The 27,352-nt window shown below is 40.9% G+C and overlaps 1 protein-coding gene across 6 annotated transcripts in view; it reads right to left on the bottom strand.

Moving 5' to 3' along the window:
- Window positions 1–27,352, bottom strand: part of PTPRR (protein tyrosine phosphatase receptor type R) — a 273,204-nt gene that overhangs the window by 2,183 nt on the left and 243,669 nt on the right. For all 6 annotated transcript variants that reach the window (XM_059886567.1, XM_010805079.3, NM_001113261.1 and 3 more), the window contains 3 exon segments: window positions 25,470–25,580; window positions 24,000–24,157; window positions 19,172–19,285 (listed from right to left, as the gene is read on the bottom strand). In XM_059886567.1, the coding sequence (XP_059742550.1) occupies window positions 19,172–19,285; window positions 24,000–24,157; window positions 25,470–25,580 (383 nt within the window).

The raw sequence follows: 27,352 nt of genomic DNA, 5'->3' as shown, positions 1-27,352 counted from the left end.
TTCGGGAGTTGGTGATGGACAGGGAGGCCTGGTGTGCTGCAATTCAAGGGGTTGCAAAGAGTTGGACACGACTGAGCAACTGAACTGAACTGAACTAATGGGGAAACAGCTTTTGGGTGTGGTGTGCTGGGTATTTAAATACAATAGCAGGAGATCCTTAAATGAGTTGGAAAAAGAGAATTGGTTCTTGCTTTTTCCCCCTTCACTATCATCACTAGTTATCCCGTGTACCATATGTTTAAGATTAGTGAAGGTCTAATCACTAATTAGAAGGTCCCTAACTTCATGAGAAGTAATAACACTGCTCCTTATACATTTATACATAAAGGAGGTATATTGAATTTTTTTTATAATGGTTCCTTTACCTAGCAAAGCTACTATAGTTGTATAAATGTTATTTTTCCTGCTCACTGAGTAACTGCATCCCTATTAGTAACTATGTGAAGTCTTATAAAGTCTACATAACTCTGTAACCAATACTACAACCAATTTTAAACTTATTAATTCTTCCTAGTGGCTGTTGTTACCATTCAAAATAATTGTGTTGAGGACTTTCAGCACTTCAACTTTAAAAATGAGGTATATTGCCTCACTATAATGTGACTTCTAGTTAATGGTAATAACTAAAATTGGGCTTATATCTAGGTTTACTTGCCCACTTCTATAAATATAAGCTTACAAGGTATTAAAAGCAGTAAGATTTCACTCTCTTAAACAATAGTGTTAAGTTAGAAACACTTCATCCTTCAGAACTAACACTAAACAGGTCAATCAGTTCAGTTCAGTTCAGTCGCTCAGTCATGTTTGACTCTTTATAACCCCGTGAACTGTAGCACCTCAGGCCTCCCTGTCCATCACCAACTCCTGGAGTCCACCCAAAGCTATGTCCATTGAGTTGGTGATGCCATGCAACCATCTTATCCTCTGTCGTCCCCTTCTCCTCCTGCCCTCAATCTTTCACAGCATCAGGGTCTTTTCCAGTGAATCAGCTCTTTGCATCAGGTGGCCAAAGTATTGGAGTTTCAGCTTCAACATCAGTCCTTCCAATGAATATTCAGGACTGAGCTCCTTTAGGATAGACTGGTTGGATCTCCTTGCAGTCCAAGGGACTCTTAAGAGTCTTCTCCAACACCATAGTTCAAAAGCATCAATTCTTCGGCACTCAGCTTTCTTTATAGTCCAACTCTCACATCCATACACAACCACTGGAAAAACCATAGCCTTGACTAGACGGACTTTTGTTGGCAAAGTAATGTCTTTGCTTTTCAATATGCTGTCTAGGTTGGTCATAACTTTTCTTCCAAGAAGTAAGTGTCTTTTTATTTCATGGCTGCAATCACCATCTGCAGTGATTTTGGAACCCAGAAAAATAAAGTCAGCCACTGTTTCCAATGTTTCCCCATCTATTTGCCATGAAGTGATGGGACCAGATGCCATGATCTTAGTTTTCTGAATGTTGAGTTTTAAGCCAACTTTTTCACTCTCTTCTTTCACTTTCATCAAGAGGCTCTTTAGTTCTTCTTCACTTTCTGCCATAGGGTGGTGTCATCTGCATATCTGAGGTTATTGATATTTCTCCCAGCAATCTTGATTCCTGCTTGTGCTTCCTCCAGCCCAGCGTTTCTCATGATGTACTCTGCATATAAGTTAAATAAGCAGGGTGACAATATATAGCCTTGACGTACTCCTTTTCCTATTTGGAACCAGTCTGTTGTTCCATGTCCAGTTCTAACTGTTGCTTCCTGTTCTGCACACAGGTTTCTCAAGAGGCAGGTCAGGTGGTCTGGTATTCCCATCTCCTTCAGAATTTTCCACAGTTTATTACAATCCACACAGTTAAAGGCTTTGGCATAGTCAATAAAGCAGAAATAGATTTTTCTGGAACTCTCTCGCTTTATCAATGGGATGCCCAAATGATGTACTTGGTAATAGAGAGGTAAATACATGATTTTTTTGGCAACTGCAACTCATTGGCAGAAATATATCATCATTGCTTTTCTATAGAACTGCACATTTTGTTGTACTAAAGGCAGCTCTCTGGTCAAAGTGTTCCTTGATCCTAAGTCGACAACAGGAGTGGCCAGCTGAGGTGATGACTTTTCTCAGCTGGACGATGACATCTGGGCACACCCCAAAACAGCAGGTGTCCGGAAGATGCTGGTTTTGACTGTGAGGCTTGGGAGAGCCAGCCACAGGAAATATTGAGGCCGCTCTAGGGAGTTGAGAGGTACCTCCCTTCCTTTGGCATCTGCACAGCTCATTAGGCTCCCTCCTTAAGCTGCAGACAGTCTATAGAGCCTTACAAGTGCTCAGTCTCCTGGACTCTGGTCTGTGAGTTTCCTCTCACCATTTACCTCACTTTGAGACAAGATTTTCCCCTTCTTATATGTTCCGGTGAACATTGGTATCTACATGTCCAACTGTTGAATGAATGAAGGTGAAGACTAGGTTTAATCACCATCTTACCCCAGAAAAGTCAGCAGCGTAATTTTAATGCTTGGAGTATACTTACTATCACATTCTGTTAACTAAGTCAAATGTTGTTTCTGCCAGTGAATGTGGACAAGATGTGGAAGCAAATTCATTACCTGCAAACTAACAAAACTCTTGTGGATATCAAGGCTTAAGGGAGGTGTATGAAAAGTGAGGTTACTTCTCACTTGTTTTGAAAAATAAAAGGGAAAGATTCTCCATCTGAGGGATCCTCAGAGGGCATGCATTCCAACTGCCAACAAAATGTCGCCTTTCCAGGAGGGAGAGGTCTACATGGTAGATGGTCAGCTAGTTTCTGCCAGGGAGTAGTTAGCCTTTGCCAAAGTTGGCAGGAAAACTTTTGAAGACATCAGAATGAATCTGCTCCTCTTTAACTTTCACCCGCCCCACTGGTCAAACTGAAATAACCCTAAAAGCCTTAAGGTTCCTCTTAAGAGTCACACAATAGCTCTCTAAGTGTTGGAAAACAACCATCAAAGTCCTGTAATCTTTTCTTCTCTAGACTAAACATCCTGTGGTCACTCAATATTTCTATGCAGCCTGGTTTCCCTGTCACTCCCCAGTCTAGCCTCCTCTTTCCATAGGCTGTTTTATCAAGTATGACCTTCTTAGAGTGTTGTGTCTACTCTAGATGAGATCAAGTCAGTGGGAATATTTCCTTCTCTAGCTGCATGTTATAAGCCAAAGAGTCTGCTTCTGCAGGTGCACTGGGTAGAAAGATCCTGCAGTGCCTACCGAGTGCCTGGTGCTCGGCAAGTATTTTAGGATATTGAGTTAAGGTTTGGGTTAAAGAAAAAGCCCACAGGATGATTTTTGAATGTGGAAATCACAGCTCTCTTTCATTCTGTACTTATTTTTTTCAAACTTAGTGCAGAACTTTGTTTATTCCTATTCAACTTGTTGGTTTCAGCACAAAGTTCTTATTTACTGACATCACCATTTCTATCATTCAGTATATTAGCCTTTATTTCTCATCCCCTAACTATCTGGTGTCTCCCAGATAGTTAACAAGCATGCCTTGTGTCTTTTTATCTGTCATTTATAAAGGGGTAGAAAAAGACAGGGCTAAGACAGGGTCTTGACTACAAGTAATTTTATATCATGTGATATACTAATTCCATTTCAAAATTATTTCTAACTAGGTTTTAGGTCCTTTGAGAGCAGGCATGATGTTACAGTTTATGCATATTTGCAAAAGTGGAAAACATTTACTAGTCTGAAGTAAATACTTGTCAAGTCGGTTACTGAGGCCAGGCTGTCTCATGTAGTATGAAAACATATAAGCTCTAGGCTAAAAGAAGGGAACAGGCATCACAGAATGCATTAACTGGAAGTTGACTCAAAATCAGGAACTCATTACAATCATCTTTTAAAATATTATTTCCAATTACATATATTGGTATGTAGAACACTGCTGATCTTTGTAAGAACTTAAATTCTAATAATTTAACCTGCAGGTTTTATTTATCCTGATATGGGACAAATACAGTCTTTTATAGGCTGACCATAGTGCCTAAAACAAAATATATTTATGGAATAAATGAACATAGCAAGATTAATCATGAACCCTTAAGACAGCCCTGTACTAATTCAGCCTCCAGGAGAACTCTGACTCAGATTGCAGGGACCTTTTGGGTCAGACAGGGCTCCAAGGACTTGCTGAGGTCTGGATCTATATTACTGATGTAAAGTTTCTGAGAAAGCTGGTTCTTAAAGGTAAGAAGCAGGAATTCTCTTTTTATTACTTTAAAAGGCATCATCCAACATTTTCTTTTTATTACATTAAAAGGCATCAGTCAGTTCAGTTGCTCAGTCATGTCTGACTCTGTGACCCCATGGATGGCAGCACGCCAGGCTTCCCTGTCCATCATCAACTCCTGGAGCCTACTCAAACTCATGTCTATCCTGTCGGTGATGCCAACCAACCACCCCATCCTCTGTCATCCCCTTCTCCTTCCACCTGAAACCTTTCCCAGTATCAAGGTCTTTTCCAGTGAGTCGGTTCTTTGCATCAGGTGGCCAACGTATTGAGTTTCAGCTTCAGCATCAGTCCTTCCAATGAGTATCCACGACCGAGTTCCTTTAGGATGGACTGGTTGAATCTCCTTGCAGTCCAAAGGACTCTCAAGCATCTTCTCCAACACCACATAAAAGGCATAAGCAAACTCAATTATCAAGGCACTAAATAATCCTTGATCTCCAACAGATCATAGTTAAAAACTCAACCAAGGTTAAGATTTTTAAAGTTCCATGGTGATCAAGATGATGCTTCAGTGGAGAAAGGCTGTCATCAGTCAGGCAGCATGCCAAAATCACCACCATTACCCAACATACTGTATTTAAAGCACTATCTCTCCTTGGAGTATCCTGTTTATATACAAATCTTTTCCTGGGGGTATAACACATTAAGGTACAATACCTATTGCCAAATGGGAATTAGATTATCAAAAATGAGTAAGTGCATATAAAAGCAGGGCAAGGCAACCCAGTTAACCATGAGAGTCATTGTGAGTTTGAAAAAACTTGAGATGCCAGAGCATCAGGTTCATTACCAGTAGGGGCCAAAGAGCGTTAAGAGGTAAAAAGACATCATACACTGTTGTCAAGACAAATTGTCTCCACCACTTATTAGCTGCTTTACCCTTATTACATAATCTTTGCTGCACTGTTTTCTCAACTGCAAAATGATGAGATAATCATCTAACCATACCTGCTTTATAGTACTGTTGTGAGATATAAATGAACAGTCCATTTAAAAATATTTATTACTCTATAGCTAAGCACTTGAAGATATCATAGTGTTAGCTATTCTTTGGTGCTATCTGGTCAAACAGGGCTGGATGATAGGCTATGGAATGAGTCCTCTGAGGACCTTACAGAACTAAGAGCACATCGGGCAGAAGACTGCTCTGACAAACTGCTCAGCCTGGGCAAGCCTAGATGTGCTTAGTTGCTCAGTCATGTCCAATTTTTTGTGATCCTTTGGACTGCAGCCCACCAGGTCCGTCCATGGGATTTTTTCTGCAAGAATACTGGAGTGGGTAAGCCTAGATGGAAAAATTCAAATATGTTTTTAAATATGAACCAGCCTAGAAGTCACCTTCTAGTGAAGTCACCTACAGTGGAGGTAGATGACCTAGTAGAAAGAAGGAAGCCTGGAGTCAGACAGATTCAAGTTTGAATCCTTGCTTTTGAACCTACCAGCTACACACTTTTGAACAAATCACTTATTCTATCACAGCTGAATTTCCCTGACCTGTAAAATGAAGTTAACGACAAACCTCATTAAGATCGTGAGGATTAAATGAGTCAGAGCCTGTCAACGTCTAGCCAAAGGCTATTCACAGAATTCCCAGGAGCCCAGGTTCTACCACAGTGTCTGTGTGGGGAAGGAGGGTGTCCTTAGACTGGTTCCTAATTCCAGTTTTGACCAAAGCATTTCTCTTTACTCTTTCTTCTTAAAATTATTGTTATTGGTTTTCCTTATCAGTGTTTTGTGGAAGATTTTGTCTTCCTAATGTTTTGTTTCCCCCCCAAAAGTTTAAAAACCCCTGGCATGGCAAAGAGTGTTTACCTAATAGGCTTCAAAATTTGCAAGGTTTAAATGAGATAATCCATAGAATGCTTAGCACAGTTGTGAAATGAAAACATCTCCTGCCATATAAATAAACAAGAAATATCATAGCCAACAGCAATTTCTGGCCTCCAAATGTGAATGAAAGTGAAAGTGTTAGTCGACCTCATGGACTGTAGTCCACCAGGCTCCTCTGTCCATGGAATTTTCCAGGCCAGAATACTGGAGTAGGTCGCATTCCCTTCTCCAGGGGATCTTCCCAAACCAGGGATTGAACCAGATTCTTTACCTTTTGAGCCACCAAGGAAGCCAAATGTGAATGAGGGCTCCTAAAACTGTGACCTAGCCAATCCCCCCACCTCACTCCCTGCCCCACTGAGGAGCTGGGGGGAATGCAAGAAGCAGCTATCTACCACTCCTTAAGATGAACAAGGAAACAGGATTTGGCCCCAGATAGCTGAGGTGCATAATAAAGGAATGAATTCAGTGAGCCCAGAGGCTTGCAGGTAGATATAAGAGATGTGGGTTCAATCCCTGGGCCAGGAAGATCCACTGGAGGGCATGGCAACCCACTTCACAATTCTTGCCTGGAGAATCCCATGGACAGAGGAGCCTAGTGGGTTACGGTCCCCAGGGTCACAAAGAGTCAGACATGACTGAAGTAACTTAGCAGCAGAGGCTTGCATCTTCTTATACATAAATTGCTAAATTCCTTAACTTGATATCTGATCTTTGATGTTCGGACTACCTGCTCCCTTTGTTGTAAACTTGTATATAGCCTGACTCCCCCTTCTACCTTCTTGGAACAGTTTTCTCAGAGCTACTGAGATTCTGTCTCTGTGGGGCTGGGAGTCCTAAACATTCCCACATAATAAAATAACTATCTACTTTCAGGTTGTGACTGTATTTTTTAGTGGACACAGTGGCCATCACTCAGCGAGTATTAAATAAATGTCACATATTCTATTTCATATTCTTTTGGTAAATGCTTGGTTAACACAAACCCTTAGGGTGATCATGCACCTGGTTTGCTTGGGACAGACCCAGTTTACTCCTGCTGTCCTGGTCTAATTATTAATAAAGCCTCCTTTTCACCCTCAGAAGTATGTTGGTTTAGACAAACTATCTTTTCACTCTAATTATGCCCCATTTCATGCTTTGGAAGAAAGTCACTTCTATTGCAAAAATGGTGTTGGGTGCAAGGCTCTGATTTCTTTGTGGCCACAGAATATGAACAGTGTGCTTGGCCAGGCCAGAAAGAACTCAGACCAACTGCTCTTCCAGAAATGTCAGATAACTCAAGTCACATCAGCCCCGCCAAACACAAAAATCCATGTCATCTTGGTCTCCGTGCACAAAAGCACGTAGCCATGTCAGCAGAGAGTAATCTCAGGTTAGAAGGGAAAAAACTATATTTTTTTTCCCCTTTGCTCCTGGGAGGTTGTGTTGGAAAAAAAAAAAAAAACCCTGCCAGATGCCCAGGAGAGAGATTTGGTTTTTAACATGTTAAAATTGTGACCTTTTGTGACTATTAACTCACACATACAAAGAGCAACAAGCCTTTCCTGCTGCACCGCCCAGCGCGTATCCGGTCTAATCAGTAGACAGAAGAAATTCTGCAGCAGTGACTCATTTCTGGGCTAACAATGGAACTGACGCTCCTTGGCTTTTTATTATTTTCGAATCTGGAATTCTTTTGGTAAAGTTTGGTACAGTAAATTTAGAACGAAAGGTGTGGATGATAATGTGCCTCCTGGGTAAAGCTCCGATAGCTTGGGCATGAGTCAAATACAGCTAACGTTTGGAGCTGAACTCGGGGTATCTTGGACAGACGTTTTCTCCATGTCCAAACACCATGTCATTTCAAGGACTGAGAATGTAAACTAAATGTTTTGATTGATTCTGACCAGGTATTTTGAATGTGGACATTTTCTCTACAGAGTATGTCCACATTCCCAAAATACCTGGTCAGAATCAATCAAAACATTTAGTTTACATTCTCAGTCCTTGAAATGACACAAGTCAAATGATAATTTAATGCCCTAGCAGATCTTGAGTTCCCCATATTTTTTTTTTTCCTTAAAGCTGGTCAATTTTCTTCTGAACATCCAGGTTAACACTCAGTTGAATCCTAGCTGAGAAGAAGGAAAAGGTTGTCCTGACAACCACTTGGAAGATTCAGTTAGCGTAATCTGTTTTACAAGAGAACATCTTGTTACGGCCTAGGAACTGTGATGTCAAGGAAATCCAAACCAATTTTTAAGCTTTATCTTCAAGTGTTCTTAAAATAAGTAAACTAAAGTGTCCAATTCCTGATCTTCCAATGAGATTGTTGAAATTCACTAATTAAGGGGATCTCTGTGATGAGTCGGGATTGTAAAAGGATATGGCTCAATGCAAGACAAAAGTTAGTTAAAAAAAAAATATACCAAGAGGTGGAAATTTTAGCTTTGGAATTATTTTAACCAAGTTTTGGAAACAAAGAATTTTCTGGGGACACATATTAGCAAAGGAAACTGATGGCATATGTATTCCTCCTTTTAGGTTGTTATAGTTTAAAAAAAACCATCAAACTAAAGTGATTAATCAAAACATTTAAACAATGATATGACGCACACTGGAAGCATTTTTCTATCCTGTCTGGGAAGCCGCAAGTAAGGACTTTGGATGTCATTACAATTTAAGGTCCCCAAGGTAAGGATGTACAAAGACAACTGCAGATTTCACTACTGACTCTCAAAAGGGAGGATTAGACAGATTGTTTCCTGTTTCTGGGGAAGGAAAAAAGGGGGGAGAAGGGGAAGAAGAAAAAAAAAAGGCTTTGAGATCACAAATTATTTTATGTGTTTCACTTCCCAAACTCTGTTTTCAAGTTCTTCCAGAGTTCAGAGGTGCCAAGTGGGATGAAAAGAAATACAATGAGGAAAAAATTGCCTGACGTCAGCCTGCAATGGAGCACATTCCTTCCCTCCCTGCCTAGATGTCTTCTGATGGTCACATATGGCTCCTTAGTCATTCTCCATATGCATATGAGGCGGTCTCTGAGTATCCTAGGCCATTTTATTACTATGTATTATTATTTCTTTTAAAGGACAAATATCTCTCATACTCAATGTGTAAATGACCTTCCTCACTATCTCATACCACAAAAACATTGTATGAAGTGAAAGCTGCTCAGTTATATCTGACTCTTTGTGATCCCATGGACTATATAGTCCATGGAATTCTCCAGGCCAGAATACTGGAGTGGGCAGCTCCTCCCTTCTTCACAGGATCTTCCTGACCCAGGAACAGAACCCAGGTCTCCTGCATTATAGGCAGATTCTTTACCAGCTGAGCCACAAGGGAAGTCCAAGAATACTGGAGTGAGTAGCCTATCCCTTCTCCAGGGAATCTTCCCAACCCGGGAACTCAACTGGCGTCTCCTGCATTGCAGGCAGATTCTTTACCAGCTAAGCTACCAGGGAAGCCCAAAACATGGTATAAACAAGTCTAAATGAATCTCTTATAGCAGGCTCTAAATATGGTGAAATCTGGTTGGTTTAGCTTTAACAGCAACTGGAATTTTTAATTAGGTGGTATTGTCACAACAATTTAGTGATATCTAAATAAGATAATAAGGGCTTTCTAACCCACTCCAGTGTTCTTGCCTGGAGAATCCCAGGGACGGGGGAGCCTGGTGGGCTTCCATCTATGGGGTCACACAGAGTCGGACGCGACTGAAGCGACTTAGCAGCAGCAGCAGCAAATAATAAAATAGGATAATTTAAAGCACTATGGGATTCAAAGTATAACCATCAGGTTGAGGTCCATGAAATATTCTACTCTTAAAAAGAGATCTTTGGACCAGAAACAGGTTGGATACCTCTGACACACCACTTCTCCTTCTACATATGGAGACTCAGAGGCCTAGAGTGACAAGTGGTCACACAGGAAATTAGGGGCAGAGCTAGGACAAGCTTCAGGCTCCTTGACATCTGCTCCAGCAATCCCTGCCATCTCTTTCTCTAGTTGTTGCCTGCTTCCCAGTCTCACCAGTGTGTGTGTGTGTGTGTGTGTGCATGCGCGCGCACAAATGCGCAGTCCCTCAGTCGTGCCTGACTCTTTGCAACCCCAAGGACTGTAGCCCATCAGCCTCACCTGTCCATGGATTTCCCAGGCAAGAATACTAAGCGGGTTGCCATTTCCTACTGTAGGGGATCTTCCCAAATCAGGGATAGAACCCCTGTCTCTTGTGTCTTCCTGCCTTGGCAGATTCTTTGCCACTGTGCTACCCGGGAAACCCTGAGATGCACCAGCCAGTGCTCTGTCCCAGTTGCCTGTTACCGACTTCATCTTTTAATCAAAATGAACACAGTGGCAATGAAGGAATGATCCATGAATGCACTTCTAAATAAAACACCTGTGGGTGCCCAGCACTGAATTTGAACTCCCATTTGGAAAAAAAGAAATCCTATTTTAGTTCAAAATATGCTCAAAAGTATTATTAATAGGAGAATCACAGACTCATGAATCTTCAGGGAGAACTATAGCATCTATTAATAGATGTTGCCCAAAAGCCAATAAAAATAATGTCTTGCCAGAGAATGAGGAATCCACCAAATGGCTTTGTCACTGTTGTTACACTGGAAGCATCCATTCAGCATAACACACTCATTTCTAAATCAGACCATTTGAATTTATTGCTAAAATGCAGACTTGTGATCTGAGTACAAATTGCCGGTTTATGTTATCTTGGACAACAATGATCAAGCATTGTCATTTGTTTTTTGTTTTCTTTGGATTAGGTTTTTGATCCTACTCAATGCTCAGACTCTTGATTTATCAGTCATGTAACCCATCTCCAGTATCCAAATCACTGTTTTTCTTTGCTGTTAGCCAGGCCTTGGGCTTCTCAGAGGAGGCAGGTAAAAGTGGTGGGGGATAAACTATAAAGAAGATGTAGTGTCCAGCTTTGGATCACTAGTGGATAGAGGCTGCTGTTAAAAAGGGTATGAGAGGATAGGAAAAATCTGGTGGAGCTTGAACTCTGAAGAGTTCAAAATATTAACTTTATGATACATTAACTCCGTCTTTCGTAGCCCTTATTATACTAAGCTAGATGCTCCAATTAGTGAGTCCTGCCCTTTCCTTCGGAGAAGGCAATGGCACCCCACTCCAGTACTCTTGCCTGGAAAATCCCATGGATGGAGGAGCCTGGTAGGCTGCAGTCCATGGGGTCCCTAAGAGTCGGACACGACTGAGTGACTTCACTTTTACTTTCATGCATTGGAGAAGGAAATGGCAACCCACTCCAGTGTTCTTGCCTGGAGAATCCCAGGAACGGGGGAGCCTGGGGGGCTGCCGTCCGTGGGGTTGCACAGAGTCGGACACGACTGAAGCGACTTAGCAGCAGCAGCAGCCCTTCCCTTTCACCTTTTTAATGGTCTCCTCCCAGGCTCACATTCCTCTGCCATCTCTAGTTTTCTCTTTGGCACCAAACTTTGGAAAGAACAGCTTATATTTATTACTTTATAACTTCTTTCCCTTTCATTTAGATAGTCTCGGAAAGTGTCATGTGGTCAAATAAATGTGAAAGAGTGCTTCAAGTAAGTGAAATGGATTACCATGCTGGGGGATGCTTTGTATCCTTTAACACTAATACTTTTTGTGACTATCCAGGTGGAGACGGGTTCTAAGAAACATAGTATACAGATTTTTTTCCTCAAAATTGAGAAACTTTTATTTATTTATTTATTTTTTGCCTGAATATAGGCTAATCTGTACTGTAGCTAATCTGACATGCAGCAGGTTCTCAGAGTTTAACTAATCATTAAAATGTGCCCTGAGGGACTTCCCTGGTGGTCCAGTGGTTAAGAATCTGCCTGCCAATACAGGGGACATGGTTCGATCCCTGGTCCAGAAAGATTTCACATGCCTCAGGGCAATGAAGCCTGTGCACCACAACTACTGAGCTTGTGTGCTGCAGCTACTGAAGTCCGCACACCTAACGCCTGTGCTCTGCAGGAAGAGAAGTCACCACAATGAGAAGCCCAGCCACCACAACTAGAGAGAGTCCTGGAGCAGCAACGAAGGCCAAGTGCAGCCAAAAATAAAATAAATAATTTTAAAAAACCTTTACCAAAAAAAAGAGGCCCTGAGAACCACAGTCTGGAAAAGTCTGTTAAGAAATCCATCTTTCTCTACCCAAAGCAGGGGCTTCCCAGGTGGTGCTAGTGGTAAAGAATCCACCTGCCAATGCAGGAGATGTAAGAGATACAGATTTGATCCCTGGGTGGGGAAGATCCCCTGGAGAAGGACATGGCAACCCACTCCAGTATTTTTGCTGGGAGAATCCCATGGACAGGCAAGTGGAGCCTGGCGGGCTACAGTCCACAGGGTCACAAAGAGTTGGACACGACTGAGGTGACTCGGCATGCATGCATGCTCCCCAGGCACCTGATGCATGTTCAGCAGTAACGTTCAGTAAATCTTTGTCAAACACATGAACGCGTGTGTGATTCAGGGGGACTGCTCGGAGCAGAGACCTGGGGTGAATGTTCCACAGCACATAGAATTCACACCCACTTACAAACACCCACCCTGAAATATCCCTTGACAGGGACGACTCCATCGGTTTGACACGTTCAGTCACATCAGCCTCTCTCCCTGTGCTGGGGAAGACCCTGTATTGATTTCATGCTCTGCTGTCACCATCTTGAAAGACTTAATCATTTTTTAAGATAGGGCTCCACATTTTCATTTGTACTGGTCCCCGCAAATCAGGTAGCTGCTCTTGCCAGAGGTGTCTTCTGCCTCTCACCTTCGCAGTGCACAGAGCTGTCTGGCAGTCTCTTCAATGGCAGAGCCTCTTCTGGGGCCCTCTCTTCAATTCCCCTTCATCAAAACCTCAGTTCTGAATGCCTTCCTGATGTGTGGACTTACACTGTCTAGCTAACATACCCTAAGCTGGAAAAGGCTAGGTCACCCTGTTTAATGTGCTAATAGCCAGGAAGATATAGGGGTTTCCCTGGTGGCTCAGAAGCTAAAGAATCTGCCTGCGATGCAAGAGACACGGGTTCAATCCTTGAATTGGGACTATCCCTTGGAGAAGGGAATGGCTACTCACTTCAGTATTCTTGTCTGGAGAACCCCATGGACAGAGGAGGCTGGTGGGCTATAGTCCATGGGGTCTCAGAGAGTTGAACATGACTGAGTGACTAATACATACACACTTCTCACCTCTCAACTCTAGGCTCCAGAAACTTGAAAAGAATAGCTCTTTAGACAAAAAGATTGTCTCTCTAATAGTAGTGTTTTAGACATTTGCCACACAGAGATATTTTAGGCACCGTCTATAGATAGATATTTTGGAATGAGGCAACATCTCTATGTTCCTCATATTATATTAAGACAACTGCTGAAAATATCACTCTATTCATGAAACAGCTGTCCTTCATGTTAACCACTGTTTTAAAAATTGTGGTGTCACTGCATTTTTCATTGACGAAGAATTTTCAAAGAGCTATGTTTTTGTCTAGAATTTTGCAATAAACATATTCCAAAAATGTATTTACTTTTAATCAAGAGTCATACCTTGAGTTAGAAATCAGAAGTCTCAGATGCCAAAGAGGTCTACTTTGTCAGTTTTCTTAGCTAAATGTTATCAGACAAGATATTTTATATCTTGAATTTTTTGTTTACTTATTTTTAAAAAATGAGGCTAAAGAGTATCTCTTTTCTGACTCTTGGGTTCATTTTTGAAGTTAAATGAGATGTGCTTTGAAGACCATGGTGGAATGGCCATGCTTAAATAAATCTCTGTAATTAATAGCACATTTGGGAATGTCTGAAGACACACTCCAAACTGAAGGTAAGGATGACCACAGAGACCAGGATTGCAGACAGGTTTGAAGAACTGATGAAGAACAATAAGCTGGAAGAGCAGGAGGGCAGACATTCAGATTTTCTAAAGCCAGTTTTCCATTTACTGGCATAAGGTTAAAACGTGGTCAACAGCAGCAGTCACCTATAAATTGGGAATTTTGAAAAGAAATATGACAATAAATGGATGAAATAATGAAGCAAGACACAAGAAGTATTGGAAGAAGTTGGATGGGGGTCAAAGAAAGGAGTGAGGTTTTCTATTTTGCTTTTTATAACAACTAAGGAAGTGCAAACTGTACTCATTTCACATGCTAGCAAAGTAATGCTAATTTTTTTCACATGCTAGCAAAGTAATGCTCAAAATTCTCCAAGCTAGGCTTCAACAGTATGTGAATCTGAGAACTTCCAGATGTTCAAGCTGGATTTAGAAAAGGCAGAGAACCAGAGATCAAATTGCCAACACCCATTTGAACATAGAAAAAGCAAAAGAATTCCAGAAAAACATCTACTTCTGCTTCATTGACTTCACTAAAGCCTTTGATTGTGTGGATCACAATAAACTGTAAAAAAAGTCTTCAAGAGATAGGAATACCAGACCACCTTACTTGCCTGCTTAAAAATCTGTATGTAAGTCAAGAAGCAACAGTTAGAACCAGACATGGAAAAACAGACTGGTTCCAAATTGGGAAAGGAGGTATATTGTCAAGGCTGTACATTGTCACCCTGCTTATTTAACTTATATGTAGAGTACATCATGCGAAATGCTGGGCTGGAGGAAGCACAAGCTGGAATCAAGATTGCCGGGAGAAATATCAATAACCTCAGATATGCAGATGACACCACCCTATGGCAGAAAGTGAAGAAGAACTAAAGAACCTCTTGATGAAAGTGAAAGAGGAGAGTGAAAAAGTTGGCTTAAAACTCAACATCAAAAAGAGTAAGATCATAACATCTGGTCCCATCACTTCATGGCAAATAGATAGGAAAACAATGGAAACAGTGACAGACTTCATTTTCTTGGGCTCCAAAATCACTGCAGATGATGATTGCAGCCATGAAATTAAAAGACATTTACTCCTTGGAAGAAAAGCTTTAAAAAACCTAGATAGCATATTAAAAAGCAGAGACATTACTTTTCCAACAAAGGTCCATCTAGTCAAAGCTATGGTTTTTTCAGTAGTCATGTATGTATGTAAGAGTTGGACTATAAAAAAAGCTGAGTGACAAAGAATTGATGCTTTTGTACTGTGGTGTTGGAGAAGACCCTTGAGAGTCCCTTGGACTGAAAGGAGATCAAACCAGTCAATCTTGAAGGAAATCAGTCCTAAATATTCATTGGAAGGACTGATGCTGAAGCTCCAATACTTTGGCCACCTGATGTGAAGAACTGACTCACTGGAAAAGGCCCTGATGCTGGGAAAGATGGAAGGCAGGAAGTGAAGGGAGCAACAAAGGATGAGATGGTTGGATGGCATCACTGACTCAATGGAAAGGAGTTTGAGCAAGCTCTGGGAGCTGGGTGATGGACAGGAAGCCTGGTGTTCATGGGATCACAAAGAGTTGGACATGACTGAGCGACTGAACCAACTAATGTTAATCCTGCGAAGGAAGGAAGGCAAAGAAAAGACTTTCCAAGGAAAATTTCAAGGAGATGATCTGCTTCATAAACAACAGAAGCAGCTGTTTAGGATTTATGTAGAAGGGATCTTGATGAATAAATCAGTTAGTATGATTTTGAGACATGTATTGGCAGTAATTCAAATCCAAGGGGTAGGGAACCTATAGAGTATAGATCAGCAGAGAAGTGGAATGTTTTGAAACTCCTACCTGGAACAAAATACAAGCCTTGTGGGAAGACCTTGGTATTGATGGCAGGCCAAGGCTAAATTTTCTGCCTATTTGCTTTAGGAAGGAAGGAGTCGATGAGAGGAGGCCTTGTGATATGGTTTAAAAAATGTATTTGTGATTTTCTTCAAAGTTAGAGGACAATTTGGTAGACTTGACAGAGTAAAGTGACTGGGAAGTAGAAACCAAGGTGGATGTCAGGCTACAGAAGCAGGTAGGGGAGGAGCGATATAGGGGTGGGTGACTAGACAAGATCTAAGAGGCATAAGAGCCTAAACAATGAACAAACCAAGCCCCCTTTTTTCAAGGTGTTGTTTCAAATAAAGTCAGATCCAGTGCGTGGATATGAACTGGAGTCCCTAGGGATCTGTGGGTCCCATGAAGGAGCCTTATTTACAGAAGCACAAAGCAGAAGAGATTAAGGTCACTGCAGGAGCAGCTCCAGGCTGAGTGGGTGCTGTCCCTCACTCTCTAATGTAGGGTCCCTCTTCTTGGTGAAGGTAGGTCCCAGAGTCTGATGAATCCTATTCCAGTTAGGGTGGGTAGTAGTGGATAGAAACAAGGCGGCTTCAGGAAACTGAGACAGTAAATATAAGACGAGGGGACAGAGAATTGGAGCTGATCTAACGCACAAACATTTTTGGAAGCAATTACATGTGAGGCTTCCCAGGTGGCGCTAGTGGTAAAGACAGGAGAGACTCGGGTTCTACCTCTGTGTTGGAAAGATCTCCTGGATGAGGGCATGGCAACTCAATCCAGTATTCTTGCCTGAATCCTATGGACAGAGGAGCCTGGTGGGCTACAGTCCATGGGGTCACAAAGAGTCACGACTCTTTGACTGAAAGTCGCGACTGAAGCAACTTAGCACACATGGAAAGGCAGAAGTGGGGAAGAGGGTAGAGAGAGGGGAAGAAACCTGACTAGGGGACTTCCCTGGTGGTCTGCTGGTTAAGACTTCCAATGCAGAGTGTGTGGGTTCAATCCCTGGTCAGGGAGTTAAGATTCCACATGCCTCACAGCCAAAAAACCAGAACGTAAATAACAGAAACAATATTATAACAAATTCAGTAAGAATTCAAAAAAAAAAAAAAAAGAAACCTAGACTAAGTGTTCTACTCAGTACATCACAGGTGTAATCTCATCTTACTCTTACCACAACCCTGTGGGGTATATATTATTATTTCCATTTTACAGATGCATGCCCAGGTTCTCGCTGTATCTATTGATAATAACTGTGGCTAACCTTGGTTACATGCTTATGTGCCAGCCACTTTACAGATTACCTTTTAATCCTTATAAAAACATAAGAATTAGATATTATTATTACTTCCATTTTCCAGATGAGAAAATCAAGGCAAGGAGAAGTCCTGTAACTTGCCCAAGGGCACACAACCAGGCAATGGTGGGAGCCAGGATGCAAAACCAGGCAGTTTGTTTACAGAGTCTATAATTGTAATCACCATGGGTAACTGGCTTATTAAAGCCAGTCAGAGTTAAGAGGAAAAATAGAGGGAAGATACACTTACAAAGATGGAGAAATGATTATTTAAAAGGAAAGAAAGAAGGATAGCAATGAGGAAGGAAAACCTCATCCTGAAAGGGAATTTGAATGTTTAATTTTTAGAGATCAGAGAGGCTTTATTGATGATTTTAGTAATAATGAAGATGACAGTAACAAAGTGAACATCTATTGGAAGGCTTCCTATGTGACTTTATATCTATTTTCTCATTGAATTTTCAGAGTAATTCTTTTGTCTGTATTGAAATTGCAGGACCTAGTACAGAGTAGCAGCTCAATAAATATTTATTGCGTGACTCTTAAAATGTGACTTTTGTGGTCTCACTTTTAGGAAACTCTAGGTCATAGGGCTAAATTCCAGGAGGCTCAGCTTCTGTGACTCTCGTGTTTTATTACTTCACAGCATTTATCTATCTGAAGTTATCCTGTTTATTTCTTTGCTGTTTATTATCTCTTCTCTCTCACTGTTAGCATGTAAACTCTAGGAGAGCAGCGCCTCACTCATGTTGTTTCAGTACTTGCAGCATCCAGAACAATGCCTTGCAGTTAGAAGGCATTGTTGAAGTTGATACACACTTGCCGTATGAATGAAGAGAACCCACAGCTGAGCTCTGGGGACAACTCTTCTCCCACAACAGCACAGTGAACTCCAGAGCAGGCAGGTCCTCTGCTCATGTGATTGCAAGCATCTTCCTCTCTGTGCCTGTTTTCAGTGATCATCTGTTCACTTTCTCTGTCACTCACCTGTCATTCCCTCAACTATTCATTTCCCCAGGTTTAGTTTTGCAGCGAGCAAGAAAAGAAATTGCTTGTTTGCTCTGTTTTCAGTGCATAAACAGAGACCATCACAAAACTTATCAAATCACCTATACCTGAAAATGACTCTTTCACCACACACCCATTAGGATGACTACTACTACAAAACAACGCACACACAAGTTGGAATCCCTGTATGCTGTTGATGGGAATGTAAATGGTGCAGCTTCTATGGAAACCAGTGTGGCATTCCTTGAAAAATTAAAAATATGACCGTATGCTCTAGCCATCTCATTTCTGAGTATATACCCTAAAGAATCTCAAGTAGCTATTTATATACCCATGTTCAAGCAGCATTATTCACAGCAGCCAAAAGGTGGCAGCAACTTAAGAGTCCATGAACAGGTAGCTGGATAAAGAAAATACCGTATATACATACAGTGGAATATTATTCAGCCTTAAAAAGGAAGGAAATTATGACACATGCTACAATATGGATGAATCTTGGAGATACCATGCTAAATGAAATAAGCCAGTAACAAACACCGTATGATTCCACTTATATGAGGCCCCTAGAGTAGTCAAATTCAAAGAGTCAGAAGGTGAATGGTGGTTACCAAGAAAATGGGTACAGAGCTTGGCAAGATGAAAAGAGTTTGGAGAATATACTTAACACTCTGAATTGTGCTATTAAAAATGGTTAAGATGGTAAATTTTGTCATGTGCATTTTTCACAATTAAAAAAGGATGAGTGGAGAAAAAAGATGACTCTTGGTAGTATGGCATATGCCTCATTCTAAAGGAGCAAGATCCTAAAGTGAAGGACTCAGTGAATTCAAATGAAAATGCAAAGTCCCTGTGAAGGAACAGAGGTGGAAGTCTAAGAGCTACCACTATAAACAACCTGCATCAGAGACAAGGAGGGTTAAGCACAAGCTCTTGGTTTTGAGTTCCTGAGGGTCAGTGTTGCAAATAACACTTTCTTTGATGACTTTTTAATATAATGTACATTCTTAAGCATTTTACACAAATCTTTATAGAGTAGGCATGTGATTAAATCAGGTTGTGATGCTGCTGCTGCTCTGAAGTGTTTCTTGTTACATCCCGCCAACACTCACCTGTCCACACGCAGCTGGCAGACGATGCTCAGCGCATCCACAACTCCTTCTTCTCTCAACTGTCGACAGCCAATGGATGTAGCAATAAAACACCCCGTCCTGCCTATCCCTGCACTGAAAAGAACAGACAGTGAATTAAAAGGTGCAGGAAAAATAGCAGAGATAAAATATATTCCCTTAACATTGAAAACAACCATTAGGATCAATAATAATAATTATGATAACAGCAGCAGCTCTCGTGTACTGAGTGTACAAACCTGGCCCTCTGCTAAGTGCTGTAACAGCATTCTTCCTTTTAGATCTGAGAAGTAGGATGAATGGGATGGAGGGAGGTGGTGGGTGGAAAGAATAGTGAAAAAGGTACCAGCTGTTCTACAAAGAAGAATTAGGGCCTGAAATTCAGTAAGGTATGGGCAGTAGCAAGGAGGGGAAAGACCTACATACATCACAAAAGTGAGCATGGAGGAGTGGAGCTGAACAGTGAGAAAATCAAAAAGTCAAAGGTGACTCGCCTGGAGGACTGGAAGAATAGCAGTGTCATGGAGATGCAGTGGGAGTTCTGGAATGAGGTCTGATTTGAGGAAGAGAGTGGGGGCTTTGGTCCTGGATATAATAATGTGGCTGGGGCTTCCCTGGTGCCTCAGAGGGTAAAGAATCTGTCTGCAATGCGGGAGACCTGGGTTCAATCCCTAGGTCAGGAAGATCCCCTGGAGAAGAGAATGGCAACCCACACCAGTATTCTTGCCTGGCCAATTCCACAGAAGAGGCTGGTGAGCTATAGTCCATGGGGTCGCAAAGAGTTGGAAAAGACTGAGCGACAAGCACATACACATACTGATGTGAAAGATGTTAGTGAATAGCTGAAGATTCAGTTTAGTTTAGGAGAGAGGCTGTGGCTAAATGCACATATTTCCAAGTCTTTTTTTTTTTTTTTTAAATCAAGGTAACAGCTGAACAGAAATATTACCTGTCATGGAAGGTTTACTCGTGAATCTCTTTAGATGGCAAGTTATCAACTTTACAAACTTTCTCTGTCTGTCTCTTTCTCTCTTTCAGCAATTTCAACCATCTTTATGTAAATTTCTCCCAAATCTACACATAAGTTCCCCAAGTTCCTCCTAAACTCTAGATTAGCATTCCACCTCCTAGCTGGCACTTCTGCTGTTGCTATTTTACACTTGCTGCAGTTCAGTGTCTCTAAATTCAATGTATCTAAAACAGAATTAATTATCTTTTTCCTCAATGGCATTACCAAGCAGCCACAAGTTTTCCAGCCTAGAAATCTTGGATCCATCTTCAACATCTCCCCCTCTCTCACTTCCCACATCCAGTCTGTTACCAATTCTTATGTTTTCCACCTCCACTGAGCTTTTGGGATCCATGCTTTTCTTTCTATAAACTGTGCTCACGTTTTTGAAATCTTACTTCATGATTAACGATGATCTCATCATGGTTTCCCAGTCTCAAGGCTCAAGGCTAATTCATGATATACACAGTTGCTAGGTTCATCTTTCTGAAACAGGAACCTGATCATATTACTCAATACTCAAAAACTGTAGGAGTTTCCCAGGTGGCTCGGTGGTAAAGAATCCACCTGCCAATGCAGGTGATGCCGGAGACACAGTTTCGATCCCTGGGTCAGGAAGATCCTCTGGAGCAGGAAATGGCAATCCACCCCAGTATTCTTGCCTGGAAAATTCCACGGACAGTGGAGTCTGGTGGGCTATAGCCCAAAGGGTCACAGTGAGTTGGACATGACTGAACATACACGAGCACCAGCAAAAACTGCAGATGGTCACAGTACAATGTCTAAGCACGCTTCCATGGTATTCACGCCTTACGTAGTATGACTGCACGAACTTTCAAGCTTTTTGTCTTTCTGCTGTTGACCTTGTACCCTTTGTGCCACTGTTTTCATTTGAATCTTTGCAAAAAAAAAAAAAAAATAAAACCCTTTTCTTTTTGAAATTTCCTTTTTGAGTTAATGATATTTCTCCAGTCAGAAATGCCCACCCTACCACCTTTTAAAACCACAAACATTGGTCCTTTTTTCAAGATCCTGCTCAGCATTATTCCAACTTTTAGAGACTTTCTTCAAATCTCACAGTTTGAGTGAATAGCTCCCCTTTCAGCACTCAAATATGGGCTTCCCTGATGACTCAGTGATAAAGAACCCTCCTGGCAATGCAGGAGATGTGGGTTTGTTTCCTGGGTTGGGGACATGGCCTGGAGAAGGAAATGGCAACCCATGCCAGTGTTCTTTCCGGGGAAATCTCATTACAGAGGAGCCTGGCAGGCTACAGTCCATGGGGGTCACAAAGAGTTGGACACAACTTAGCGAGTGAACAACAACAGCAGCACTCAAATAGCACTTATTTCTCAGACTTGGCACTTGTTTCCTGTTGAGTATGAGTGCAGAGGAATTCAGAAGGGGAATGCACCCCTTTTAGTGTAAGTGTCTATAGAGACTTTGTGTCAGTAAAGAGATAGTACTTGAACTGTACCTTGTGAATGGCATGCATTTTGGTTATCATCAATGTGAGAGAATGTTCCATAGGTGATACTGGTATAGGGAAAATTTTGCAGCAGAACAGAAAATAAGATGTGTGACAATGAGTAGACTAGTTTGGCTAGAAAGAGAAAGTTACATTAGAGAAATAGTGGGAAAGAAGGCTGGGAAGGTACAGTTCAGTTCAGTTCAGTCGCTCAGTTATGTCCGACTCTTTGTGACCCCCTGAATCACAGCACACCAGGCCTCCCTGTCCATCACCATCTCCCGGGTTCACTCAAACTCACCTCCATTGAGTCAGTGATGCCATCCAGCCATCTCATCCTCTGTCGTCCCCTTTTCCTCCTGCCCCAATCCCTCCCAGCATCAGGGTCTTTTCCAATGAGTCAACTCTTCGCATGAGGTGGCCAAAGTACTGGAGTTTCAGCTTTAGCATCATTCCTTCCAAAGAATACCCAGGGCTGATCTCCTTTAGAATGGACTGTTGGATCTCCTTGCAATCCAAGGGACTCTCAGGAGTCTTCTCCAACACCACAGTTCAAAAGCATCAATTCTTCAGCACTCAGCTTTCTTCACAGTCCAACTCTCACATCCATACATGACCACAGGAAAAACCATAGCCTTGACTAGATGGACCTTTGTTGGCAAAGTAATGTCTCTGCTTTTCAGTATGCTATCTAGGTTGGTACAGTGGGGTCTATAAAGGATTATGGAAAGCTAAGAACTTTGGACTTCATCCTCTAAAAGAATGGTACTCTTTTTTTTTTTTGAGAATATGTTAAAAACAATGAGTTTTCACTCCCCAGAAAATTCACTTAACTTAATGTACTCAAATCTGTTCAAGTCATTTCAAGTTCACTGGCCCCTGTAGCTAATCCACAAATCCAAGATTAAGAAATTTTGCTCTGGGCAATGGGAAGCCTGTGTGAAGCTTTGAGCAGAGACTCTGTGTGATGAAAGAGGGTTTTAGGCACATCATCCACGAGGAGTGCACAGAATAGACTGTAGTGGGGGTGGAGCATGGGGAAGTGGGGTGTGTATGTGCAATTAGCTGAATTCTAAAATACATGGATGAGGTCATAAGGGCCTGAACTTGGGTGGTTGGGCAGGAAGTGATGATTATGGGAGAAGCTTTGAAGGGAAAGCCAATCTGGTGACTGATTAGATACTGAGGCTGGAATTGAGAAAAGGGCCAAAGATAACTGTCAACATTTGATGTTGAGTGGCTGGAAAAAAGACGGTCTCATTCTTAGAAATAGCAATCAGAAGGGGAGCTGGTTTTAGAGGGGAAATGGTTAGTTCATTTTAGATATCCTGACTGTTTTATGATTTTGGGTGGGGGACAGTTCCAGCTCTAAAGTAAGTAACGTTTAGGATAAGGCCTAAAGTTAGAAACTAGATAATGACATGTTGGGCAAATAGACATACAGTAAATTTTACTCTTAATTAAACCACAAAGGTTCAAAAGAAGGCTAAAATGACAATTTAAAGTAATATACTTTGTTTACTAAAAATATCACCAAAGTCTATCTTATAAGACATAAGGGGATCAATAAAGTAATGCAAATTTTTTTGAGAAAGTATGGAGAATAAATGACCAGTTATATAAATAAGTTTAAAATGTGTACTTTGCTTTGGGCACACTAGCAGGAAAACAGAGGGAAGAGGTACAAGTTAAAGGATAAGATCTTTAAACTGGACACGAGTCAAGGGAACCACTGATCATTGGTGCCTCTTGTCAGCCCAGCCTCCAGGACCCCATGTTCTGGTAACAGCACTTTGTTTTCCTCTTGGTGAATTACCACTTGCCATTTAACGTTTCATAAATTTATTTCCATCTGTTTTTCATGAGGGAACTTTTAGAACAGTTGACTGGTTTTCACCAAATTCGACATAATAATAATAAATGTTATCAAGATACAATCCTAGAAAAGTTCAGGGGCATCTCAAAACAAGAAAAAAGCTGTTGATAATTAAAAAAATCATATGTCCTTCCTAGCACACATGAGCCTAATGAGACTAAATGAATCCACCTACATTTCAAGGTCGAGGACTGAATGAATAAGTCTCCTGTTCCCTGAGTGATTCATAAGTGAAATTTTCTCCACTGTACCACGGCTAAAAACATGCTAATCATGGCACTTCATTTCTGACAAGTATCACTGTGGTCAAGAATCAAGGGGGAGGCTAATTAGTTTCAGTATCTATTCAATTTGCCAGCAAAGTCAGAACCAGGAAGTCAAACCCAACTGCCACCTGCTGTATGACTTTACAAAGAATAGACCGTTGCTGAGGCAGCAAGGACGGCTCATCCCTTACCTGCAGTGAACCACCACAGGCCCTCGGCCCGCGGAGGCAAGTCTGTCTTCTTCCACATCCAGCATGAGCTGCAGAAGGGGCTGGGCACTGTCTGGAGTCTTGTGATCGGGCCATGAGGTGTACCAGTAATGTTTCACACGTTGGGTGTGACTTCCTTGCTGAAAATAGAAATAGCCACCAAGCGCTTCATTTACTTGTGGAACTAAAAGGCATCCAAACCACAATACTAAACGCTTTCTATCACTGCCATCTTGCTTGCTCCTCACTTCTAGGTGGCCATAAAATCTAGGAGACTTTTGAAGAATATTCTTTCAACCTGAGAAAAATTTACTGTAAATATGCTGATGTCAAAATCTGACAGTCTTGCTTCAATTAAATGAGAAATATATACATGATATATATTTAATATAGAAAACATATATATGCTAGATATGTTTGTAATTTATGATCACGAACATAATGGTAGATGAATAAATGGCCAAGAATTGGGATATAGTGTGTTTCCTGTTCTTTGAATGCTCCAGACAGATTATTATAAACATATTGACCAGTATAAGAATGCTTAATTTTATACCCACTCTAATGATTCTACACTCACCCTAAATACCAGTTTTTAACAGTAGTGAGGAATCCCTGTAGTAAAGGAGTGACAAGGGAGGGTCCATGCACATCATCTCAAAACCAGGTTGGGGCCTGGCGTAGACTAGGCACTAGAGAATACATGTTGAAGAACAGATTTCTCTAAGTGCCTTCCTATCATGAATTTCCCATTAAAACCCATCAATGCAGCTCTGTCTCAACTTTCTTCTTCTTTGTGATGATTCTGTCCCAGCAGTGGGGTTCTAGATAGGACTGGAATCTTTGGGATGCTTGCTCTCTAGAAGTAAAAACAATAGCAACAATACCATGGCAACATCCCTCAGCATTTGCTGTCCAAAATTTAAATAAGATAAATTTTCTATGACATAATCTGGTCTGGGAAAGTCCCTATAAATGACTGTAACTCCAAGTTTTGGAAGATCTCAACAACACTTCAGGCTTTTCTTGCCTCCCACAACCACCCACAAGTGCAGATTTTCCCTTTCACAGTTTCCAGGCCTTACTTAAATCTGCTGAGACAAAGTGACATTAAAAAAAGAAATCATGGTAACATCTCCAGCACAAGCCTTTAGTCCTTTAGTTAAAGGTGTTCAAAAGGTTAAATCAGAGGTGTTATATATATGCAAATTAGAAGACCATAGCACCCTACTTAGTGGATTTCTTTAATGTCTACTTAAATTAATTATTCCACAGAGTGATAGTAGCTGACAACAAAATACATAAGGGAGTAATTAGAATTTCTTCTTGATCTTGACGTTATTTAACTTGTTTAAATTGAATCTGCAGTTCTTAGGACAAAAAAGTTCAAAATAAAAATGCAATCCTCTAACACCTTCCACTTTGTAGACAGCTACAGCTCCATATTCTTACCTTTAAGACAAGGTTTCGAACAGTATAGTTATCGCATTCATTTACACTGATAACCAGAACCTCAACTTTTCCATATATTCCTCTCTTTTCTGGCCAATAAAGCACACATTTCTGGAGGAGGGGAAAGAAGAACACGGCAAATATTAACGGTTTTCATTGGCCTGGAAGCATTTGTCATTCAAGCATCTCAAAAGTTTCTATTTAGTTAAATAAAATAAATCAAGTATCAATTTTAAACATTCTGTAAATGAGCTAAAACCACCGAACTATACATTTTAAATGGATAAACTTTATAGTATATATATATATGCATGTGGCACTCAGTTGTGTTCAACTCTATGCAGCCCAACTCTTTGTAACCCACCAGGCTCCTCTGCCCATGGGATTTTCCAGGCAAGAATACTGAAGTGGGTTGCCATTTCCTCCTCTAGGGGATATTCCCGACCCAGGGATAGAACCCACGTTTCTTCTGTCTCCTTCATTGGCAGGAAGGTTTGTTTGTTTGTTTACCACTAGTGCCACCTGGGAAGCCCATAGTATGTATAGTATAAATTATACCTCAATCAAGTTTTTTTTTTTTTTTTAACCAGCACTATTGCTGTTAATCCCATACAAAAAAATAATTAAGGCAAAATTTCTCAAATCCCCACAGAGAAATTAAGGGCTAATTCAGAACTGAATTAAGAATTAGGAGATCCAAATATTAGAGTTTATCATGAGATGAACAAGGTGAAAATAAAATGTTCTCCCCCATGATTGAGGCAAGTCACATTTCCTTGGGGCTTCCCTGGTGGCTCAGATGATCAAGAATCTGCCTGCAGTGCAGAAGACAAGGGTTCAATCCCTGGATCGAGAAGATCCCCTGGAGAAGGGAATGGCTACCCACTCCAGTATTCTTACCTGGAGAATTCCATGGACAGAGGAGCCTGGTTGGCTACAGTCCATGGGGTCGCAACGAGTGGGACACAGCTGAGTGACTAACACTTTCACTTTTTCACACATTTCCTGCTCCATCAAACTAAAGTCTCTAGTAAGAGTATCTGTAATGTGTTAGATGCCACAGAATGCAGTCTCCCCTGTATGTAAAGTAGACATAATGGCCATTAATATATCTGTGGTATTGTATTTGCCAGGACCAGTTGCCTTTTCACCTACAGGATCCATTGAAATAAATGTGTAGCAAAATTATTTTTAAAATTTTTATGAAGGATCCTCTTTGAAGGGTTTAATAGAAGTAATAACAATTATATTGCAAGCAAGAAAACATAATATGATGGATAAGGTGCAAGCTTTGGAGTCAAAGAGCCTGGGACCAAATTTTGGTGCTACCATTTATCTGTGAGTCCATAAACAGGGAACAAAAACTCTCTCTGGCCTCAGCTTCCTCAAGATTTAATACATGGAAAGCACTTAGGACAAAGCCAGGCCTACAGTAAGCATTCAAAACTTGATATTATTATTGTTATTATATTTTACAATACTGGATTATGGGATGGGTTTTTGATCTAAAGTGATTAGATCATTACTTAAATATGCATTAGATCATGCATCAAATATATTATTTTTATGATATCATCACATTATTTAAAAAACTACAAAATGAGTTTCAAACATACATATAAATGCATATTATTTATTCTTTTGCCTTTTAAACAAACACAAAAGAACTACTACTTTTTTACCACATATTTTAATGTCTAAGAATAAAAGTGTGAAAGTTAATGCTTTATCTTCAGTGCCCAGGGAAGTAATTTAATTTTAGAAATATTGTTTAACTAGAATTCATCATTTTCTTTCAAACACACATGCATATTGATAAAGAAATTCTTTCACTTATTGCCTTCGGTTAGGGACCTTTCAGTCCTCAGGACGCTTGTTTTTTT

The sequence above is a fragment of the Bos taurus genome, chromosome 5, assembly GCF_002263795.3.
Source record: "Bos taurus isolate L1 Dominette 01449 registration number 42190680 breed Hereford chromosome 5, ARS-UCD2.0, whole genome shotgun sequence".
NCBI lineage: Eukaryota > Metazoa > Chordata > Mammalia > Artiodactyla > Bovidae > Bos > Bos taurus.
The sequence above is the reverse complement of the archived record's forward strand: the minus strand, read 5'-3'. Positions and strand labels throughout refer to the sequence as shown.